The sequence below is a fragment of the Oryzias melastigma genome, linkage group LG9 (assembly GCF_002922805.2).
Source record: "Oryzias melastigma strain HK-1 linkage group LG9, ASM292280v2, whole genome shotgun sequence".
NCBI lineage: Eukaryota > Metazoa > Chordata > Actinopteri > Beloniformes > Adrianichthyidae > Oryzias > Oryzias melastigma.
In genome coordinates, this window is record NC_050520.1 from 14,797,299 (window position 1) to 14,818,676 (window position 21,378).

General features: G+C 40.1%; 1 protein-coding gene across 2 annotated transcripts; it reads left to right on the forward strand.

Annotated features, from left to right (window-relative positions):
* Positions 1 to 694: 694 nt before the first annotated feature.
* Positions 695 to 21,161, forward strand: LOC112148413 (TLE family member 1, transcriptional corepressor). Of its 2 annotated transcripts, none has more exons than XM_024275516.2 (20): positions 695 to 1,426; positions 1,707 to 1,807; positions 2,316 to 2,379; positions 3,251 to 3,295; positions 6,567 to 6,629; positions 6,774 to 6,878; positions 9,901 to 10,117; positions 10,559 to 10,575; positions 13,142 to 13,255; positions 13,723 to 13,776; positions 13,875 to 14,024; positions 14,113 to 14,251; positions 14,340 to 14,539; positions 15,332 to 15,408; positions 15,533 to 15,782; positions 17,207 to 17,454; positions 17,683 to 17,830; positions 17,958 to 18,108; positions 18,329 to 18,405; positions 19,825 to 21,161. In XM_024275516.2, exons 1-20 carry the CDS (start codon positions 1,403 to 1,405, stop codon positions 19,930 to 19,932), a joined length of 2,352 nt encoding a protein of 783 aa, XP_024131284.1. In that variant the 5' UTR covers positions 695 to 1,402; the 3' UTR covers positions 19,933 to 21,161. The 2 variants fall into 2 exon arrangements, with proteins under 2 accessions (XP_024131284.1, XP_024131286.1); XM_024275518.2 differs by having other exon boundaries at positions 6,774 to 6,815.
* The last annotated feature ends 217 nt before the right edge of the window (positions 21,162 to 21,378 follow it).

Genomic DNA, 21,378 nt, shown 5'->3' on the forward strand with positions numbered 1-21,378 from the left:
GGTCTATTTTACAGTTTATTTTGTTCAAGTCCCAAAAAAGGAAAAAAAAAAGTGTTGTCTATTAATATATGACCAAAATCTAGTCAGAAAAAAAGAGTAATCTGGTATCAAGACCCTAAAATATATCATAAAACTTTAGAAGTCTTGATGAATAACTGTGATATCTCACAAATGATAAATAACTGCAATAATAATAACATTTCCTTATTAGATTTCTACTTTGGGAGGTGTGACATGGAGCAAGTGCTATAAGATGAATGCAAATATTTGATGCAATTACAGAGAAAGAGATTAGCAGAATGAAATTCTGTAGTTAGTTTACTGTTTTTTATGTTTTATATTTTTGCGCATGTGTGGTAGAGTTTATTATTGTGCGTTTAAATACATGACCATGCTCGTTAGCATCTTTGTGTATGTGTGTTTCGTGCACACGCATCTCCGGCTCCTCTTGGCCCACGTTACTTTGATTGACAGGTGAAACTTGCTTTACACACCACAGTGCCCGCCCCCGTACGCCTCAAAAGTTCCACATCCGTACCGAGCGCTCATTGGCCAGAATTCTCCTAGCTAAGCGAGGTCAACGGACCAGAGGAAGTTTATCGAACGCCTATTGGTCGACTGTCGACGCGACGTGGTTGCCCCCACGTGGATCAGCGGCTCTGATTGGCTGGAGACCATTTAGGGGGCTGGGTTAGAGTTTCGGTTAGACGGAAAGCGTGACACCGCGTGAGAAAGTTGCCATTGATGGAAGGCAGAGCGAGACAGAGGAGTGTACGTGCTGCTGTGGGAGTTTTTTGTTATCAAAACTAACGACATATTTCCTCATTTTTGTGAAATCTAGTTTGGACTCAAGCTTACATACAAATTCGACTTGGATACGTTTTTTTCTGATTTATTTACCGACCCATTGAAGTGGAAACTCTTCATTGCAATTAACTTGTATTTATGCTAACCTAAAGCTCGGTGTTTAAGGTAGCATTCTTGTTTATTTGTTTGGTCGACGGGTTCTTGTCAAACAAATACGGGCGCGACTGAGGTTTCAGTCTCGCCTTCTCACCTGCTTCTCGTCGTCCTTCAACTTCAAGCTGGCTCCGGCTAATGAGCCGTGTTTTTCCGGTTGATTTACGGACACCGCCGCCGCCGCCACTGCTACTGAAGCGGACGAGGGACAACGACCTGGGACCAGAGCCAGGAGCAGGGATTCACGTTAAACGGCCCATGAACGTAGACCGAGCAGCAGCAGAGGAGAGATTCGGTTTCTGCTCGAAATTAAGGACAACCGAAAGGCGGATGGATTAGTTTCCGCAACCAGGATCTCCATACATCCTTGTTGTGCTTCATTTGATCCCTCGTTAGCGGGGTTTCAGGACAAGACACGTTCGCAGTCTCCCCGGAGATAACAATGTTTCCCCAGGGAAGACACCCGGTAAGCTACTTCCTCCTTTGGCTCTCCACTTCAGCAGGTTGAAACTGTGTTTACAGGAAGTATTGCCTCTTTGTTTGATTTGCACGTCTCACCCCCCCTCCACAAGCTCTCATGCCTGCTTATCTCCCTTTCCCCCTTGATAATTCTGCTCTACATCTGCCCTGGGGCATCAAAGAAGAACTGATAATATTGTCTGATCAAAAATTGAAAAGTTGCATCTTTAGCTGCAGGAGATCATATGCAGCAGACGCCATAATCCTGTGTGTTTGGTGTGTTTCAGACACCCCATCAGGCCCCGGGCCAGCCCTTCAAGTTCACCATCCCTGAGTCACTTGACCGCATCAAGGAGGAGTTCCAGTTTCTTCAGGCACAGTACCACAGGTGGACAACAGATTCACTCTGAATGCCCCGTTGTTTCTAAGAGGAATTTCTTTTTTCACAATGTCATCCACCCGCTAATACTAACTTTCAACATCTAACCACAGCTGCCCTCCTCTACCACAGTACACAAAACACACAACTGTGGCTACAGACGAAACCACCAACCCAGACTGGGTTCACATACTGAAAAGCACAAACATAAGCAGTGGGCATCAGTTAGTACTTTCTCTGTGGTGGGTCCTGAGGATTCATAAATCATTCTTTCTATAGCCTTGCATTTGCAGTTCAAAGACTTATTGTGTGTACTTCACTTTTTCAGTATTTTAATTTGTTTTAAGGTATCGTGGGCACAGTAGGCCGGAGCTGGTGACAGTTTATGCTTGTCGAACGCTAAAATAAATGTCATATTTTCAGCATTTTTGTTATCAAGTATCTAAACTTTGAATTTAGAAACTTGAAATGTTTTTCCACAAAGTTGATTGTGTGTATTTATTTTTTTGTTTTTCAGTCTCAAATTGGAGTGTGAGAAGCTGGCGAGTGAAAAAACTGAAATGCAGAGACACTATGTCATGGTAAGCTCCATATAGTGTTCTGGGCTTTTGATACTATATGATGTCTCTAAAGTGAGAGTAAAAGTTCCTCAAATCACAACAGGAAGACTTTTTGCACTACAAAATGCCAAAAATATGATAATTTTTAGAAAACTTCTGTGTTTTTTTCTAAAATATAAATTCATTGTTGGTGTTTTCTAACAGCATTTAAATTCAATACTGTTCTCAAACTGTTCGATTCAGATATGTATTTTATCATTAGAATACACTAGAATAAAATGCATTACACTTTAGTTTGGATGAAGTTGTTGTGTTCACTGCATTGTTCAACTGAAATACCTAAAACACTCCTTCCTTTTTTATAAAGGTGTGTTTTAAGTCCTAACAGCCACTCTAAGTGCTTTGAAGCCACGTTGACAGTTAAAAGAAAACACCTTAGGCACGTCCGTTTTGTGTAGTCTTACTCACACGTTGACGAAGACACCAGATGGAAAGTGAAATTTAATTTTGTTATCTAAAAATACTTTGGCATTTGAAGTGCAGCATTTGGAAACGGAATCGCAGCCCGGTATGAACGATAAATCTCTGCTGGGCCACAACTGCCTTGTAATGATCAAAGGAGAAACACACACAACAACAAAAATTATATTATTTAGTACTTTAAAGGCTCACGGTTTGATTATAGCCATGTAATGTTTTTGATGTGTCCAAAAGTTCAGAAACAAGAACGAATGAAATGGAATGATTACTATTTTGTGTTAATTCTTGTGTTTTATGAGTAAAAACATCACATGAAACATTTCTATCTTGTTAAAAAAGTGCTTTATAGTTTGATTCTTGTCAAAGTTTTAGGGTTTCTCTCACTGACGAGTCTGCCTCTCCTCTTCCTCAGTACTACGAGATGTCGTACGGCCTCAACATTGAAATGCACAAACAGGTACGGCTGCTTATCTGTCTGCTTCTTGTGTAGTCTGCACCTTCACGTTTGAGCCTCTTCCTTCTTTTGTGTTACACTTCCTTATCGAAAGGGTTTTTGAGGTATTTGCTGTGTGTACTTGTTGACATGTCCTGTGTTTGTGCGAGCACACAGATGCTGTGTATTTGTGTTTATTCGTTTGTGTATTCTTTTTTTTTATTTATATATATATTGAATGCTTGTGTGTGTGTGTTTGTGTGTTTATTTGTGATTGATGGGGCTCTGTCTCCATTTCCCCAGTTAGGGCTGGCCGGCTGAGCCCAGAGGCACAATGAATGGCTCTGTAGATTGATTGGTGCTGTCTAGAGGAGCGGCATGGTTTATTACATTAGAGGGGCAGGGCCGGGGAGGCAGAGGAATCGATCAACCTGAAGCCGATGGAGGATATACAGTGTTAGTCCACCCTTTTTTTTTTGGAAACTGGGTGGTTAAAGTAGATGGAAACGTGCTGCATGGTATAGCAAGGTCACTGCATGCAGATGGTAATGCATGAGTGTAAAAATGCAGATTAATAGTGAAAAATAACCATTTTTGTTGTAAAAGTGTGAACTCAGAGCGGTGGAAACTCTCTGATGCACATAAACACACATTTCCCCACAGGAGTGGTGCAGAGCTCAGAGCATTCATCAGTAATTACCACCGCTATCGACCAGTCAGACCAGAGGAAATTAGGGGTGGATTGGCTTGGCTACTTCACAGAGAAATCGAGATGGTTCCCTGCCTCTTTTACACTTTTTTTCCCCCCTTCCCCACCTCATTGAGTTTCTTCTCATGTTCTTTTCTTCTGTTGTTCTCTCCCTTTTATTCCTCCAACCTCTGTCTGTTTCTGTCTGGCTTCCCTGCTCTGATAACGGTTGTGGGATCTTGTGTTTTTTTTTTTACCCCACCCCTCCTGAGTTTTTTTTTTTTTTTTTTTTACTTGGTTCTCTCTTTTCATTTTACGTCCATGTGAAGCTGCTGTTCTTTCATTGTGAGGGAGATGCATCTCTTCCTATTGTCCACACGTACATAAACACATGCACTAAAGCTCCAAGGGAGGTCATTAGCTTGAGGCTGCAGTTGTCAGAGCAACAAGCTTCTTTGGCGGGGGGTATGGGGGATACAGACTAACAACCCACCTCCTGCTGGGGATGTACAGAGGGGGGGAGTCTGTATAGTGTGGCATTAATGCTCCAATTATATGTGTAATGGGAAGCCTATTCCCTTTTAGGGCAGTGTGTGCCCCTTGATGCTTTCAGCCTCCCTCTGTTCCCTTAACTTGTGTCATGTGGATTAATGCACCGCAGTAAACTCTCTGTAATAGTTTTTTTTTTTTTAAACTTTTTGCAAGTGTTTTGAGTGAACATGTGTATCTGGTTTCCCTTTTTTTCTTGTCGTGTTCCTCTGAACTTACTTTAATATCAACTTGGATTTTTTTTTTTTTTTTTTAGCTTGTTAGGTTTGCTTGGTTCTCCTGGTAGTAAATGGCAACACTATTCCCAGACGTCTTATTCACTTAGCCTTTAAACAAAGCTAATTAAAGGCTTACAACAAGACTAAGCAAACGAATGTACAGGTATGTTATGCCTGAAATAGATCTTTATTTAAAGCTTCCCCAGCATCAGGCTTTATCGACGGCAGTTTGGCTGCTTGTAACTTTAAAAAACATTTATAAACTTCTCTGGTTTTTAACTATTCTTAATTATTGTGTTTAAAAGAATAATCACAGATTAACATTCATAGTTTCAGACATAATTTTAAAAGGTTTTCCTAATTATTTAAGCTTGTTAAAAGAAGGATTAACCTTCTATTCATACTTAAAGACCCACTCCAGTGACAATTGTTTTTTTTAAAAGGTTCTTGTGGCATTTTTTTTTCTTGATGAAGGACACATATGAAAAAAAAATAAGTTTAAAATTGCATTTCTGATCATTTTTTTCTTTAAATCGTGAATCGGAAGCTGATGGAAAAATGCTGTTTGCATTTGTGACGTAAAAACTAAAACTTCCTCTTTATGATTCAACTACTTGTACTTCTTCATTTCCACTTTTCAACTAGATCAAACGTGTATGACTGGATAGCTCCAATATTGCTCGCCATTTTTGTTGCACCTGTAATGTTTCGAAAGTGGATGTAAATAGATAGGTGACACGAAGTGGGGACGGGTTTTTTTTCATGTCAAAAGTCCTTCCCACAACTCAAAGGCACATTTCTAATCAACTACTGCCACTCTGCAGAAACTATATCCTAGAAAATAACTGTTTATTAAATCAATTTTCCTAGAAACGCCATAATCATGATTATAAATTTCAGTGGGAACACTTTTGAAATAGCTCAAAAGATGATTGGATTGAGACTTTAAGTTTTGATTTGTCTTCATCTTTCAGATGCTCTTGATCTAAACAGTTGTTTCTGTGACAATATGTTTAATTTGTTTCCCTTTCATTCTTCTTTTTATGAAATGTAACTATTCTGATAGATTTTGCTCTAAAAGGGGAAATATAGTTTAGAATTTTATTAAAGCCTTGCTCCTCTACATCTTTACAACTGATTAGCTGCTCTTGAACCTTATATCCTGTACTTTAGGTACATGTCACAAATTCTAAACTCTTAAAAAATAGCAAAGTTTTTTTTCCTGTTTCTGTTTAAGTAGATGGAGATGTGTGTTGTTAAGCCATTTGATTCCCCCATAACCCTGGATGATGTTGTAGCTATCTGATTGTATAATAAGTAACACGAGCCCCTTTATCTGATTTGATGGCACTGAAGGGGTGTTTGGTTTCAGCCAGTTTTAGCCACCTCCAGGATTTTATTTGAGGCATGTATGTGTTGGCATGGATACTGGGGGAGACTAAACCAAGTTAAGGCTGATTAGATTATGTTTAAGTGCTGATGGGAAGATGGATGGAAACGTAGACGACAAAGAGACGCTGGGAGAAAAGAAATAGGATAGGTGAGATGCATACTGTGCATGAGGTCAGAGGGAGACGTGGACAGAAAGTCTGTGATTAATGCTGAAATTTGTCCCACAACGGAATAAAGAGACACAAATGTCATAGTTGTTACTTTGTGTGGTTGTGTTTAGCTCGTGAAAAGACTTCAGCTTCCAGTGTAATACTTGCGTCTAAATTAAGGTGCTCATGTACCTGTCTTGTTGTATTTGTGTAATTGAACATCTGTCTTTTTTTTTTTAATGAACACAATGATGTTGTATACAATTAAGTCTCTTTCTCCACCTCTTTTCCTTCATCAGACGGAGATTGCCAAGAGACTAAACACCATCTGTGCTCAAGTCATTCCCTTCCTCTCACAGGAGGTAAGTATGCGTGTGACTTTCAACCGTGCGTTACTTAAATGAGTTTGGCCTTGCCATTTTTAGCTTCCCAACTGTTTATTTCCAAGCTTTTCCAAAGCATGCCTCAGTACTTGGGCACTAACCTTCAGTCTGTGTGTTTTTCAGCATCAGCAGCAGGTCGTTCAAGCTGTGGAGCGAGCCAAACAGGTGACTATGGCAGAGCTTAATGCTGTCATCGGGGTACGTGGACTGCCAGGTCTTCCACCCACAGTGTGTATTTTTCTCATTTTATTTATCTACGATCACTTTGAATGTATATAATCTGTCTTTTATATATATATATATATATATATATATATGTGTTGGTGATGAAGTGCTTTGTTGAAAGTTCTTAAAAGTTGTGATTGTTATGTACATTTCGAAGTCTCCCTGTTAGTGTGAAACCATCTTCTGCACTATAGGGCGCACCTTCATTGAATGGTCTATTTTTGATCTTATGACGTATATGAGGTGCACAAAAAATAAGGCGGATTAGCCAAGACAAAATACTCATCGGCTAAAACAAATAAATAATGTGACTACGCTAACTCCTAACCTTGTTAGCAGCATGTAAAAAGAAGACTGATGCCTCAAAAACAAATATTACCATGACTAAGTATGTTAACTCCAAATCTTGTTGGTAAGGGTGTGTATTGGCAAGAGTATGACGATACGATTTGTATCCAGATTAATGTGTCATGATACGATGCGTATCACAATATATCCCAAGACAATACCAGAACAATTTTTCACTTTTTTTTAAGAGTATGACTTATTTAGAGCTCAAAGAGCTTCAGTGTGCTGTGCTGCAATTAGCAGTTGGAAAACTAAAGTCAGACACCAAAGGAAGCTCATAAATAATTATCGTCATGTCAACATTTCAAATCAATACGTATAAATCGATAAGTATCGCCACACGAAATATTGTGATATATTGCCAAGTCGATTTCCTCCTACACCCTACTTGTTAGTAATGCAAAAAAAAAAAGACTGATGTCGCTAAAACAAACTTTTTAGTGATTAAGTATGCTAACTCCTATGCTTATTTGTAATGTAAAAAAAGGTTGATGCCGCTAAAACAAACATTATTGTGACCACGCTAACTCTCAATCTTGTTGGTAACACGTAAAAAAACAGACTAATACTGTGACTACACTAACTCCTAATCTTCATAAAAATTACAGACTGATAACAATAAAACAAACTTTACTGTTGGCTATGCCTACTCCCAATCTTGAAACACCTAAAAAAATAAATAAACCCCACAGTCTGACAGTACCACATGTTAGGCATGTGTGTCACAAAGACACCAAACCTTGTTTAAACTTGTAAAAAAAAAAATGAAAAAACAAAACAGACTGACAGAACGCTGTGTACCTTTAAAAATCGCATTGACATCAGTAAACATAACCGGAAGTAGTTAATATAAAAGGCACTCTGGATTATAAGGAACGCTTCATTAAGAAAAAAAAAGTTGTGTGCCTTTTAGTGTGGAAAAATATGATACTGGGTCTTTTCTGGTTGTAACTTTTAGGGTAGATTTGATTGTTCTCTGCTTTCTTGGAGTAATGTTATTTGTGTATCCTCACTACTTCACAAAAAGGATTTTAGGTTTAGGTAAATGTGGGACATGGTGGGGGTCCGTAACCTCAGTAGATGAACAAAGTAAGCACTCGGATTGGGGTGTTGTTTGTTCAAATGTGGGGCGGGATTTTCAGTTGGTGCGGACTGAGCTGGATCTCCCAATTTGTGTGTGATGAGAGGGGGATTTGGCAGTTGTTGTTTGAGTCTTAATTGCAGGATTTTAGTGTTTGTAAAAGGAGGGGGGGTGGCTCACAGCGTTGCTCTTAGATGAACATCCCCCCCTCCCCTCCCCAGTCTCCTCGTCTCCCACGCCAGCCTGTCATTCACCCCGTTTGTGAGTTAAATGAGGGTAATGAAGCATGTTGGCCTTACCTACACACACACCCTGCGTACACCAGCTCACACTAACATCCCCTGACAAACTGGGCTCCCCTTGCCTCCACCAATACTTCCCCTCCATTTGCTCTCGTCGGGGGGTTCTCTGCATGTGTGCGCGTATGTGTGTGAGGTTTTTTTTTTTTTTTTTTGCATCTGTCTTTGTGTGCGTTAATGTGTGGCAGAGCATGCATTTCTGTTAGAAAACAGTCAGAAGGGTAGGGCAGTGTGCTTGGCAAGTTTATCCAGTCTGTTTATGCATGTGTGATCAAATTTTACTCCTGGGTGTGTTTATGTCTGAATAATGGGCAGCGCATGTGGCCTACCTTTGACATTTCTGTCAGGTAGACATGGGGGTTGAGGTGAAAAGGCTATTTTTTTTTTCTGTATTCATTCATTCCGAAAAGACAGAGTGAAAAATGGCCAGAGAGGAAGAAAGGAGGCGGTTGTGGAGGGGGGGTGCATATGGGGTTAGTCAATTAGGTGAGATAAAAGTCGGTTTGACCTTCAGCACTCCTTCCTCCCCTGCTGAGTTGCCTCCTGTGCCCCCTTGTTCTCCTCTTTCCCTCCTTCCTCCTCCCCTTCTTGTGGCGAATCAGTGAGCTTGGATTCCCGCGGCTGCTGTCTGAAGAGGCAATAATGATGTTTTGGAACACAAAGGCATTTCACGCTCAGACGAGCGCCTGATTTGGTGTGAAAGAGAGAGCAGGGCTGCCTGCCAAACTTGCCCTCCCTCTTCTCCTGACCCTCTTCTTTCCTTCCCTCCATCTCCTTTCTCCTCAACTGCCTCACACCCTAGCAAGAACTGACAGCGCAAGCAGCAGCTGGGGCTCCTGACTTTCTCCCCTCCTGCTCTTTCTTCGTCATTCCTCCTCTTTCTCTCCGTCTCCCACCCCCCTCCGCTGCTCCCTCCACATCTTAGGCTTTGGGCTGTGATCCCAGCTGTCAGAACTGTTCAGTGTTTGACCTCAGTGGGAGGAGTGTGTGTGCATGTATATGTGTGTGAGTAAAGGAAGAGGATGTGTTCACCCTCTTCTAGAGAGCAGCAGCTTGTAAACCCCAGACACTACAGAAACTGTTCCTTCTGCTGATGACTTCAATAGTGCCAGAAGTCTATTGATTAAATTGCAGAGTGCTATTGATTTTTCACTAACTGGTGGCTATGTTTCATTCACGTGTCCTTCTAAGTTTTTGGTGTCAGGTGTTGTCGTGGTTCACATTTATTTCAGCTGAAGTCTCATACAGTTATTGCGCTGTAGCTCATCCCACTTTGTTGTTTTTCTTCTCTTAACAGCAACAACATCTATCCCATAACCACGGGGGTGCTCCTGTTCCACTAACCCCTCACCCTGCTGGCCTCCATCCCTCCCAGCTGGGTGGATCAGCCGGTCTCCTTGCTCTCTCAGGAGCACTTGGTGCTATTCCTCCCCATCTGGTGGGAAAAGATGGAGATAAAAAGCCTCATCTGTCTGGACCGGACTCACATCCTTCAGGGCCCGAACACCTTAGAGGTGAGGAGATTTTGTCAACATGGAAAAAAAATGTAAATTAAAAAAACACCAACAACTATGATAAGCCACTTAATTTTGTATATATTTGTTAGGGTTTAGGTGGCGTGTGAATATATTTACGAGCTGCTTTTCTCCTTCAGAATCTACTGGAATTACGTTGATTGTTTTAATGGTTGAAAAGTTACACTATGTTAAAGATTTTGTGTTTAAGCGTCACCGGTGACGCCTCAGGTGTTAAAAGGTTAAGCTGGAACTGTTACGTTTTTGTTAAATACAAATTTGATTTAAAAAAAAAACAATTTTCTGATCTACTTTGACTTCAAATCTAATCTAAAAGTATTTTGTTTCTTTTTGTGTTGTTGTTGTTTGTGGTTTTCCATGTGGCTGAACGCTCTACCCTTGTGACCTGAACTGCATCCATTTTTTTTCCATTGGCAATAGAGCGAGAGCCCGGCACAGTGAGTACTTCCTCTTTCTGCAGCAATGCTTTCTGTTCAGAACAACTGACTTTTCTTTCTTGTTTGTTGTAAAATGATGGTTTGGCCTCGGGGAGTTGCAACTTGATAATAAATTTAGGTTTGATTATCTTGGCTCAGTGAAAAGCGCCTCTTTTGGCATTTGTGTGCATCAGTTAAATGGAGCCAAAAACGATTGACTATGTGGCCAGAATACATTGTATGTCAAAGACATGGAGCATGTGCCATCTCCTCTCCGATTCTTACAAGTTGAATTAAGACAACTTAAGCTGAGTACTGTGAAATTAAATACAATGAAGGTGAAACCATTCTGAATTACTTTTGTAGTCATTGTTTGGTGCTAATAAGTTTGAGCAAATAACTAGCTGCTGCTTCTTTCCCTTTGGGTGGTTGTGATGTAGCGGTCGATTCCTGATCGGTACATTGCGGGTTTGATACCCGCCTTGTGTCAGTGTCCTTGGGCAAGACACTGAACCCCACATTGCCTCTGGTAGAAGGTTGGCGCCAGTGTTCGGCAGCAGAGCCCCCACCAGTGTGTGAATGGGTCTGTGACTGTAAAGCGCTTTGGGCCTTTAAGGAAGGTAGAAAAGCGCTATACAAGTATACGCCATTAACCATTTAAGAGAAGAGATATTGAAAAAAAAAAGGTCTTCAAATGTGGACGTTATTACCCCATCTCATCCTTGTCAGAGCTGCCAGCTATCAGAAAATACGTAATAACCTTGGTTTTATTACATTTAAAAGTCATGTGAAAACATAAATGTAAACTTCTATCCTTCAGAGCACATCCACTTGAAAAAGCATTTCTCCTCCGCCCACCAGCTCAATGGGGATCACCTTATTGGTGGATTGATTGCCATCCAGTTGCTACAAAACAATAACGTTTGGACCGCTTCAAATGCCCTTACAATTGGAGCAATAGAAAGTAGCCAGAGTGGTAGGGATGTGATTCATATTCTGCCCTACTCTTCTGTGATCAGTGGAAATCATATTAATTTCATTATGATTACATCACCTGATTAAAAAAAAATTTTCTAAATTATTTTCATTTATATGGCCCAGCTTTCATCCCTTCATATGTTGAATACTTGTCTAAGTGCATGTGTGTTTCTGTGTATCGGGATCTCTGGGGTAGGGCTTTGGCCTGCCTCTTTAGTTATGCCCTAGATCTGCTCTGAACTGGTTGGCTTCTTTTCTCCTCCAAATGAGCCTCTTACCATGGTCACAAGTGCCCAAACGTGCACACACGCACACATGCGCACACTAGCTTGTCCAACCTGGCTTGCATTGTTGTGACTATTTAACACCTCAGTGAGCAGATTACCCCCTCCTCCCATCGCCCCTGATCCCGCGCTTAAAGACTCTCATTGTGTTTAATATCACCACCTCTGGGAGGGGAGGGCTTGAGAAAGGGAGGGGGGCAGTCATATGACACTGAGCTTGTGTGTGTGTGAGAGAGGGGACACACCATGTTAAAAGCGAATGGGGCGGAGTGACGGAGTGCACCATTGCTTATGTTTAGCGGGTCAGTGCTTCTCGGCTCACTCAAATTTTTCAATGAAGAGGTGGGGGTGAAGTAAGGGGGGGGCTCGGCTGGATAAAGATCTCCTACCCACAAGGCTTTTTTTTTCTTCTTCACGGTCCCTCGTCTGTTGTCACCCTTTCTGTCCCTCTGTGCCCTCCCTCCATCTTCTCTGTCCTCCCTCCTCTCTTTTTTTAAGCCCCCTCCTCCCCTCTAGCTGTTCATCCTTTATTTACCCTTTCCCCCTTGAAGTGCTCGCTCCCTCGCCGAATCTGTGCATGCGCATGTGTTTGTGTTTGTTGGATGAACATTTCATTGACAGGCTGAGACTATAATGGACTCAGCATGAAGCTTTAATCCATTAACAAAAGGATTCATTGGTCAGGAGGCCAGAGAGAGATGACTCTGTGTTTGTGTGCATGTTTGCTTAGTAGTTGTGTGTATGTGTTGCGTGCACGTGCTCGCCTAGTCTTGGGACACTGAAGTGTTATGCAAGTAACACACAATCACAGTCTGTTGCACATGTAAAAACACACACACAGGCTTTCACAGACAATTGAACTCCACACACACACACACACACACACAAACAGGCTCCAGCCAGCGCAGCTTGTCAGAGCCAGAAGAGGGAGCACTGATGGAGTTTGAGAGCCACTTAATGTAATCATCAACTTCAGAGGCATGTGTTTGTGTTTAGCTGTGACTGTCTTTGGTCAAGTGTGAAAAGAGGTTGCTGTTAAAGTGTTAGTGCTGCTTAATTCATGCTCATGTGAGCTGTTAACTTATTTGCAAGCAAGAGTCTGTTTTTCTAACCTGCTCTGCTGAAAGCTCTCGTAGATAACTGCTGATGGGTATGACCACTCAGAGCGCTCTCGCAGATTAAACACACAGCCAGGCACAAGCTAAACTGAAGCCCCTCACATTTTTAGAACCCCATCTTTCTTCATCTCTGTCCTGCAATCTTTGCCTTTTTTTCCGTTTGTGGTATCTCACCTTTCGTATCCATATCTTTTCTCATTCCTGCAGAGTAACTCACTGCTGCCGGAAAGTCTTAGGAACTCAGATAAGCGCCGCAATGGTCCAGACTATCAAAACGACAACAAGAAACGGAAGGTGGATGACAAGGACTCCAGTCACTATGTAAGGATGGGGTTTAACGTTGATCTGTCTTGTTTTTAAAGACCCACTCAGATGAAAATTGGTGTTTTCAACCTGTTCTTGTTGGATTTTTTTTTCTCATAATGGACATATATTAAGGAAATTAAGATTAAAACTACATTTCTAAGTATTTCTTTATTCAGTTTTTTGTGAATTTGGAAAAAAAAGTATATTTGTTACACAGAAAATACAATCACTAAGCTACATTCTGATGCATCCACTTTGTAGACAACAAGATCCACAAACGTCTTTCTTTTCCTCGTCTGAATTTACATCTGGCATTTTTTAATTTTGGCTAAAAACATTATAATTAAAATAAAAAGACCACTGGGAACATTTTTAAAGTAGATCAAAAGATGATCAGGGTGGGTCTTTAATTTGCATATGAAAACATTTATTTTGTTGCCTCTTATTTATTTGCTACGTTCTTCCGTGATTGGCTCCATTAGGATAGTGATGGAGAGAAAAGTGACGACAATTTGGTGGTGGACGTCTCGAACGAGGTCAGTATTTATGCTTTCTTCTTTTTACTGTTGTTCATTTAATGTTCATGAAAACTGTATTACCGGTAAGCTGAATTTTTTTTGTTGGTGATCATTAGGACCCAGCTTCCCCCCGTGGCACACCTCTTCCCTCTCCAAGAGAGAATGGGCTGGACAAAGCACGGCTCCTCAAAAAAGACCCTTCCAGTCCAGCCTCCACAGCTTCATCAGCCAGCTCCTCTTCCCTAAAGTCCAAAGAGATGGCAATGGTGAAGACTGTCACTTTTGTCAATGTACTATTGCACTATATTCTATTAAATCGAAAATATTTAAGTAAAGTTTTGTTCTTTGTGACAGCGAGATAAGGCGGGAACACCAGGACTAAAATCGAGCACACCCACTCCCAGGGGTGACTCCACACCTGGACCAAGCTCCACACCTGGAATCCGACCGAGTCTCTCAAAACCTTCATCGATGGATATACCTCATCCTCCTAGTTAGTTTTTTTGTTTGCGTTTATTGCAAAATACATTTATACTTGTGAAAAACTTAACCGACAGACTCTTGTTCCCCTTTTTGTTTAGCTGCAGGTTTGCGAACTCCCCTGGCTGTCCCAGGCCCGTATCCTGGTGCCTTTGGTATGCTGCCCCATGCCGCAGGCATGAACGGGGAGCTAGCTGGTGCAGCCGGTGCTGCAGCGTATGCTGCTGGGCTGCACAACATGTCACCTCAGATGAGTGCTGCGGCTGCAGCCGCCGTGGCTGCATACGGTCGCTCTCCAATGGTAAGAGCATTTCAGGACCACACAATAAACAATTGACAACAATTTGACAAAGAAATTCTTCACATAAATCTGTTGTTAAACACAAATGTATGAATAAAAGAAACAATTTAAAACAATTTTCAAGTTACTAATTCTACCCTGAGTGAGAAATCTGTTAACAAAGAAATAATTAATTTTTACTTTTTAACTTTAAATGAAATAAAAAAAATAACAATAGTGTGCATATAATGGGGTTTAAACTTGCTTTTGCCATTCTAATCAACTATCTGTTGTTCTGTGTCTGGAATTTCTATTTGATAATTGGTCTATTTTAAGTGTTGAGTGCTTGAAAATCCCATTTTATTTTAAATAAATAGAGTTTGAATAAAGTTTCAATAGCTGCACAGCTGTTTTCCTTTATTTTCTTTGAGTATTTTTTAAAAAAGTGGGCACTCGGGTGAGCATTTTAGTTCACTCTTGACTGTATTTGCATAGTGTTCATTAAACTGTTTAAATAGGTTCAGTGGACCCACAGCTGTGTCTGGGCAACACTTAATAGCAGCCCAGTTCAGTGTGTTTGCTTGCTGTACGAAGCGGAGCAGGGGGTTTGCAGCACACACAACCCTGCCTCTGTGTTTGCAGCTTCTTAGTCATCATCTGGATTCAGAGGGGTGTGTGTGCTTGAGAGGGTCTGTTTGCTCTGTGCTCATATGTGCTCTGTTCTGCAGGTTAACATTATCCTGTGAGCGTTTTTCCACTTCCTACTGACATTTGTTTGCTTTGTGTTTTTACTATTGGTGTTCCCTCTTAAAGGTCGGTTTTGACCCTCATCCTCACATGCGGGTTCCTGGAATGCCTCCTAGTCTCACAGGGATCCCAGGTGGCAAACCGTAAGTCAGTTTATGTAGAATCAATAAAAAAAAATGTATTCTTTTCTATTAGTGTCCCTACTTTTTCTATAATTTAGGATCTCTTTATCTTTGAAATGTTCATTCTTCCGGTTTGTGTTATCAGGGCTTATTCCTTTCATGTGGCGGCCGATGGTCAAATGCAGCCCGTCCCGTTCCCCCCAGATGCTCTGGTGGGACCAGGAATCCCTCGCCATGCCCGTCAGATCAACACACTAAACCACGGAGAGGTTGTGTGCGCTGTGACCATCAGCAATCCGACTCGCCACGTTTACACAGGAGGAAAAGGTTGCGTTAAAGTTTGGGACATCAGTCACCCAGGAAACAAGAGCCCCGTGTCCCAGCTTGATTGTCTGGTTGGTGAAACTATTGATTACAAAATTTAAAATGTCTATAGAGTAGGGCTGTCAGATTTGTCGCGTTAAAAACGCGTTAATCTGACATGTGCTTGACGCCGACAATTTTTTTTGACGCATTAATCGCAGATTTTTCTCATACGTGCCTTTCCATACCGCGTGCGGGCGTCCCCCCTTTAACTCACCGGCTGCTCTCATTAGATCACGGGCGGGTCTCCAACCACCGAGCTGCGAGCTAAATCCGGCCGGCGCTAGGACCTGGAGAGCTCCAGCACTCTAACCCGGCTCCGGTTCACGTCTGGTGGTACCGGCTCGCGTCCGCGCCGCGTCCTGAGAGCTGCGGATCCCCGATGTTCCGAACAGCCAGCGCACCGGAGGACGTTTTAAATGTTCTGGAGGTTTCAGCGTGATCCAACCGCAGCATAGCGGTCTGTCTGCCGCCATATTCATGGCGTGAACTCCGAGTCTAAGTCTAAGTCTAAGTCTAAGTCTAAGTCTATGCGCTGGACACGTCGCTGCATCGAGCTGCAGCCAGAGAACGCGGCGGCAGTAACAGACTGTCAAACTATCCACAGTGTATCCCGCTTTTCTCAGTCTTTAATGTTTTAAAAAACAAAAGTTCATTGGAAATGATAAATCTCTATTTATTTATTACTGTAGTTCAGCAGAGGAGGAAAAGATTTGGTCCTGACAAAAAATGAACATGAAAGTGTTATGAAAATTTTATTTTGATGTTTTTTATTTTATTTTACTGAACGTTGATTGAAGTTTTGAATTTAAAATGCCCTTCACTTAAACTTGGGCTTTTGTTAGGCATTTTATGTTACAGCCTTTTACTGTTAAGAAAGTTTATCTCAATATGATGTTACAAAATAAAGTATTTCTGTTGAAAACTATTAATTTTGCCATTCTTGTTTTCATAATTAATGTAGAACTGTTAAATTGTTAAACTGTTAAACTGTTAACTTCCAAATTTTTTTCCTTAAAAAAAGGCCACATATTAATTTGCGATTAATCGCGAGTTAACTCAGGACAATACGATTATCGCGATTAAAATTTGTAATCGCCTGACAGCTCTACTATAGAGTTGTGGTGGACTTTTAATATTTATTATTTATCATTGGTGTGATTGGGTGTTTCAAGCATAATAAATGAGGGGAGAATTGATATGTATCTGAATGACAAAACTTCAATCTTTATGATGATAAACTCTGGTTTCTTCACTTATTGCGACAGAAAAGCTACAAATCCAAATGACGGCCACATAAAGCATTTTTCAAATGTTTATTCATTCATAGAATAACCCTTACTAAAGTCCTTTTTAATAGCTGTTGCATAAAAACAAACAAAATGTTTCCAGCAATTCATAAACAATGTGAAAGTGTGAAACATTAAACCGCCTTATTTTTATTTTTTTCCATCAGAACTGGGATAACTACATCCGCTCCTGTCGTCTCCTCCCTGATGGACGAACGCTTATTGTAGGCGGTGAGGCCAGCACGTTGTCAATCTGGGATTTGGCCACGCCCACTCCCAGAATTAAAGCAGAGTTGACGTCATCGGCACCAGCCTGCTACGCTTTGGCCATCAGTCCAGACTCAAAGGTCTGCTTCTCGTGCTGCAGCGATGGAAACATCGCAGTCTGGGATCTACACAACCAGACCCTTGTCAGGTAAGAGCATATTTTATTGCACTGAGCTTCTTTTTTACTGTTGAGGTCATTTGTTACTCGTTAAGTAGAGGTTATCACTTCCTGTTTGTTCTCTGGTCAAAACAGCTTTCACTATTTCTAGTATCTCAAGTTTTGGCTCATATTTGCTTTAGCATGGATTTGATAAAAGCCATTTATTTATGTTTAAAAAAATACGTTCTAAATTGAACTTGCATGTGTATCCCTCAGGCAATTCCAGGGCCACACAGATGGTGCCAGCTGTATTGACATCTCCAACGACGGCACCAAGTTGTGGACAGGAGGCCTGGACAACACTGTCCGCTCCTGGGACCTGCGGGAAGGACGGCAGCTGCAGCAGCACGACTTTACCTCACAGGTATTTGAGTTATATTCACCCTGTCTTAAAAAATCTATCTAGGTGTAAAAAATTATTTACCGAAACGTGACTAATATACTGTAAAACTGAGCTAATACTTTTATTCCAATTCCTCTCCTTTGTCCAGATCTTTTCTCTTGGCTACTGTCCGACTGGAGAATGGCTTGCTGTTGGGATGGAGAGCAGCAATGTGGAGGTCCTTCATGTCACCAAGCCCGATAAATATCAGCTTCACCTACATGAGAGCTGCGTTCTTTCTCTACAGTTTGCATACTGTGGTAAGCAGCACCAGATCTCTCACTGTTAGTGCAAATATGTCTGATTTTTTAGAGTCAAACTTATCCTAAAACTGAAGAGGATGACTGAGAGAGATTTGCTCACACTGAGTCTTAAATCTGGTTATTAAAGGTTGTGTCTGGATAAATAAACTTCAGAATTAAACATTAAAAAGCTATTTACATCTTTCTTCTTTCTCCTGTTTTGTTTGTGTTTCACCAGGCAAATGGTTTGTAAGCACAGGAAAAGACAACTTATTGAACGCGTGGAGAACACCCTACGGAGCCAGCATATTCCAGGTAGGAAAAATAGATGAATCCATTCAATCAAATATCATTTTTGACATAAATCAAACTAGTGATAAGTATTACTGCCAATTTGTTGATTCAATAAGTTGAAAATGTATTTTATCTCTTTATTTGGTCATAAAAAAGGTTTTCACACAACTAATAATTAAAAGACAAAGACAGAACTTTAAGAAATAAATTGATAAATATGTATGTTTTCCCAGTAAAAAAGTGATTAAATAATGCTTTTTTCAATCAAATGTATTGCTTAAAACCAGAACTCAGAATTGTTCCTACGTTTTCAAAAATGCAGTTTCTTTCAAGTTTTAGCTAATAAAGTAATGGACAATAATAGTTTTCTGAATAATTTAGTTGACTTCCTTGTATTTGTAGTTTTAACATAAAATTGACTCAACACTTTGCCATAAAAGTAGCTCATGTACCATCGCAGTTTTTCTTTAAATACGTACTGTAAAAAGCTTGAATTTACTTAGAGTTCATGCAAATGCTTCTTTTAGCTGTCTGCTGTGTTGCCAGATTGGGCGGGAAAAAATAAAACACCCGATTTGAGCAGAAAACTGCCCAATCTGGCAAACTATCTGTAAAACAGCACACCCTCCTCCCTTCCTGCTGCTCACACCTTGCTCCTCCTTTCCCTGCTTCATCAGAGAGCAGAGAAATTCATAAAAGAGTCACATATTTTCACAAAATAGCAACATTTTTTGATTTATTTTCCTATATTTATTTGAGCGCAGCTATGTCTGCAGCTCACCGCTCCCCTGGGGGGATGGGGCAAATGTAGAGAACAAATTTAACACACGTAGGTGTGTGAACTAACTAATGGGACTTTAACATAACATTAGATTTTTACTAACGATTTTGTCATTTTACTACTACCTTTATTTTTAAAAATGTTTTTCTGTGCTGTTTTTTTGAAATCTTTTGTTGCATTGTAGCTTTTTCAAAATTTTGCACAAATTCCTGTTTTCTTCTTATTTTCAATATTGTATAATGCCATTGCAAATTTACATTGATGCATGTTCAGTTCATACTGTTGTAATAAGTTAAAAATTTAAATTTTCCGAAAGTCTCCGTCCTAGGTTTTACTATTCACTTAATTAACAAAAAAGGTGTATTTCCAAAATTATTCTATAATCAAATATTTCAAGAAAAAGTATCGTTGATACTTGCCGATATCGGCTAAAACTCCTATCATGTACTTTGATCACCTAAAAAAGTTCTTGTTTTGCTGTTTTTATGTCTTAAAACAAAAAACATGTTATCATTTATGTGAGTAAAACTTTTTTTAAATACATGAAATAGTGTTAATTGGTAAATATCACTTTACATAAAGAGAAATACTTTTGGATGTAATTAAAAACATATTTTGTGTTAGGTAATAACTTGTTTCTCTCCTTTCTTATTTCTCAGTCTAAAGAATCCTCTTCTGTGTTGAGCTGTGACATATCTGTGGATGACAAATACATCGTCACCGGCTCAGGAGACAAGAAGGCCACTGTTTATGAAGTCATCTACTGAAAACCTGGGAAAAATTCAGCAATACTTTCCATTTGCTGCAAATGTTCCCATGTAACTCATGGAGCGAGAAATCACAAGAAGAAAGGAACTTTCCCAGGACCTTTATTTATTGTTTTCTGCTGCAGAGACACTGAAAAGGAGGCGAAATGTAACCTGCAGATATTTATTGTGCCTGTGAAGGTGGCTCCACATCTGAGGGGAATTATTGGAGCGGTTGGTTGTGGGAAAAAGAAAAAATATGAATTCTGGATCTTCTGCTTCTCAACCATCTGGAAGTTTAGTGACCAAAGGTGACTGAATGCAGATCTTTGGATCAATTCAAGACTTTAGTGGCCAACCTGTAAACATGAGCAAGATTTTATATGAAATGACCATGAAGAGAGAGAAGCTGTTTTATGAAAACTGAGTGCAGAATACATTCACTTCAAGAAATAGTCAAAGCATGGACTCAAACCACAACTTTTGCTTGGTGTTCTGACAAACTTCTGTCTTAACAGGATTTTCTTTACTGACTTCTCTATAGAGATGACAGGCCTGAAACTTCCCAAATGTGATGGTGGATGCACTGAAAGCTGATTGCTTGTCTAACTGTATTCTTTTGTAAGTTGAGATGCTCGATTTTCTTTAGTTCCAACTTCAGACATGGAAAAGTATTTTGAAGTACAATAATTTTGAAGGTTTATAATAGTTTCCATACACACAAGGATCAAAATAGTATTTTAAATATTTAGTTACAGTTTAGAAAAAACGTGCTTTTCTTTTAATCATGAGTTTTTCAGAGTACATCTGTGATTTCAGGCTTTGATGGATGTTCAGGGGTTAATGGCAGCTTTACATACTGTGATTTACTTTTTATTTTTCATGGCACACCCCTTACACCAAATCAAAAGGTCTTAACCTCATCATCTCAATGTCACGCAATGTCTTATTGTGTCAATGAATATTTCCACTTCCTAAACTGGACCCAAATACAAATCTTTAGCAGTTCATTAGTGCTCGGCCATTGGAAGATGAACTTAAAAATGTCCTTTAGCAGAGACATAAACTCCTTAAAGCAGATGACTGTCACGTTAAAGAATATTCCAAGATGAAATTCTTTTTAAAGTATTTTAAAGTTGTGCAGGTAATGTTCTGTCATGTTTTTCTGTCTGTATATAAAATTGTACATTTTGTTTTCTTACAAGACATGATTTAGAAATAAACTGTTTTTGTATGTCTTTTACATGTAATCTGGAGCAAGTGGTGTTTATGGCATAAACTTTGGGAATTAATTTACAAAGTGAACGAGTCAAAAGGGGGGGGACTTTTGAGCCCTGAATGAGTTTAGGATTTCAGATACAAGTGAAATTTACAAAAAAGCTTCCTCATTTACCAGAGGGAGATGATAAAACTCCAATAGCTTTACTTGGAAAAATCTGAGCAATAAAATTCCTGAAAGTTGGAGAA

Coding starts and splice junctions, on each gene's coding strand:
- LOC112148413 (XM_024275516.2), top strand. CDS start 1,403: ATGTTTCCCCAGGGAAGACACCCG. Junction 6,630..6,773: donor TTCCCTTCCTCTCACAGGAG/GTAAGTATGCGT, acceptor TGTGTTTTTCAG/CATCAGCAGCAGGTCGTTCA. Junction 6,879..9,900: donor TGCCAGGTCTTCCACCCACA/GTGTGTATTTTT, acceptor TTCTCTTAACAG/CAACAACATCTATCCCATAA.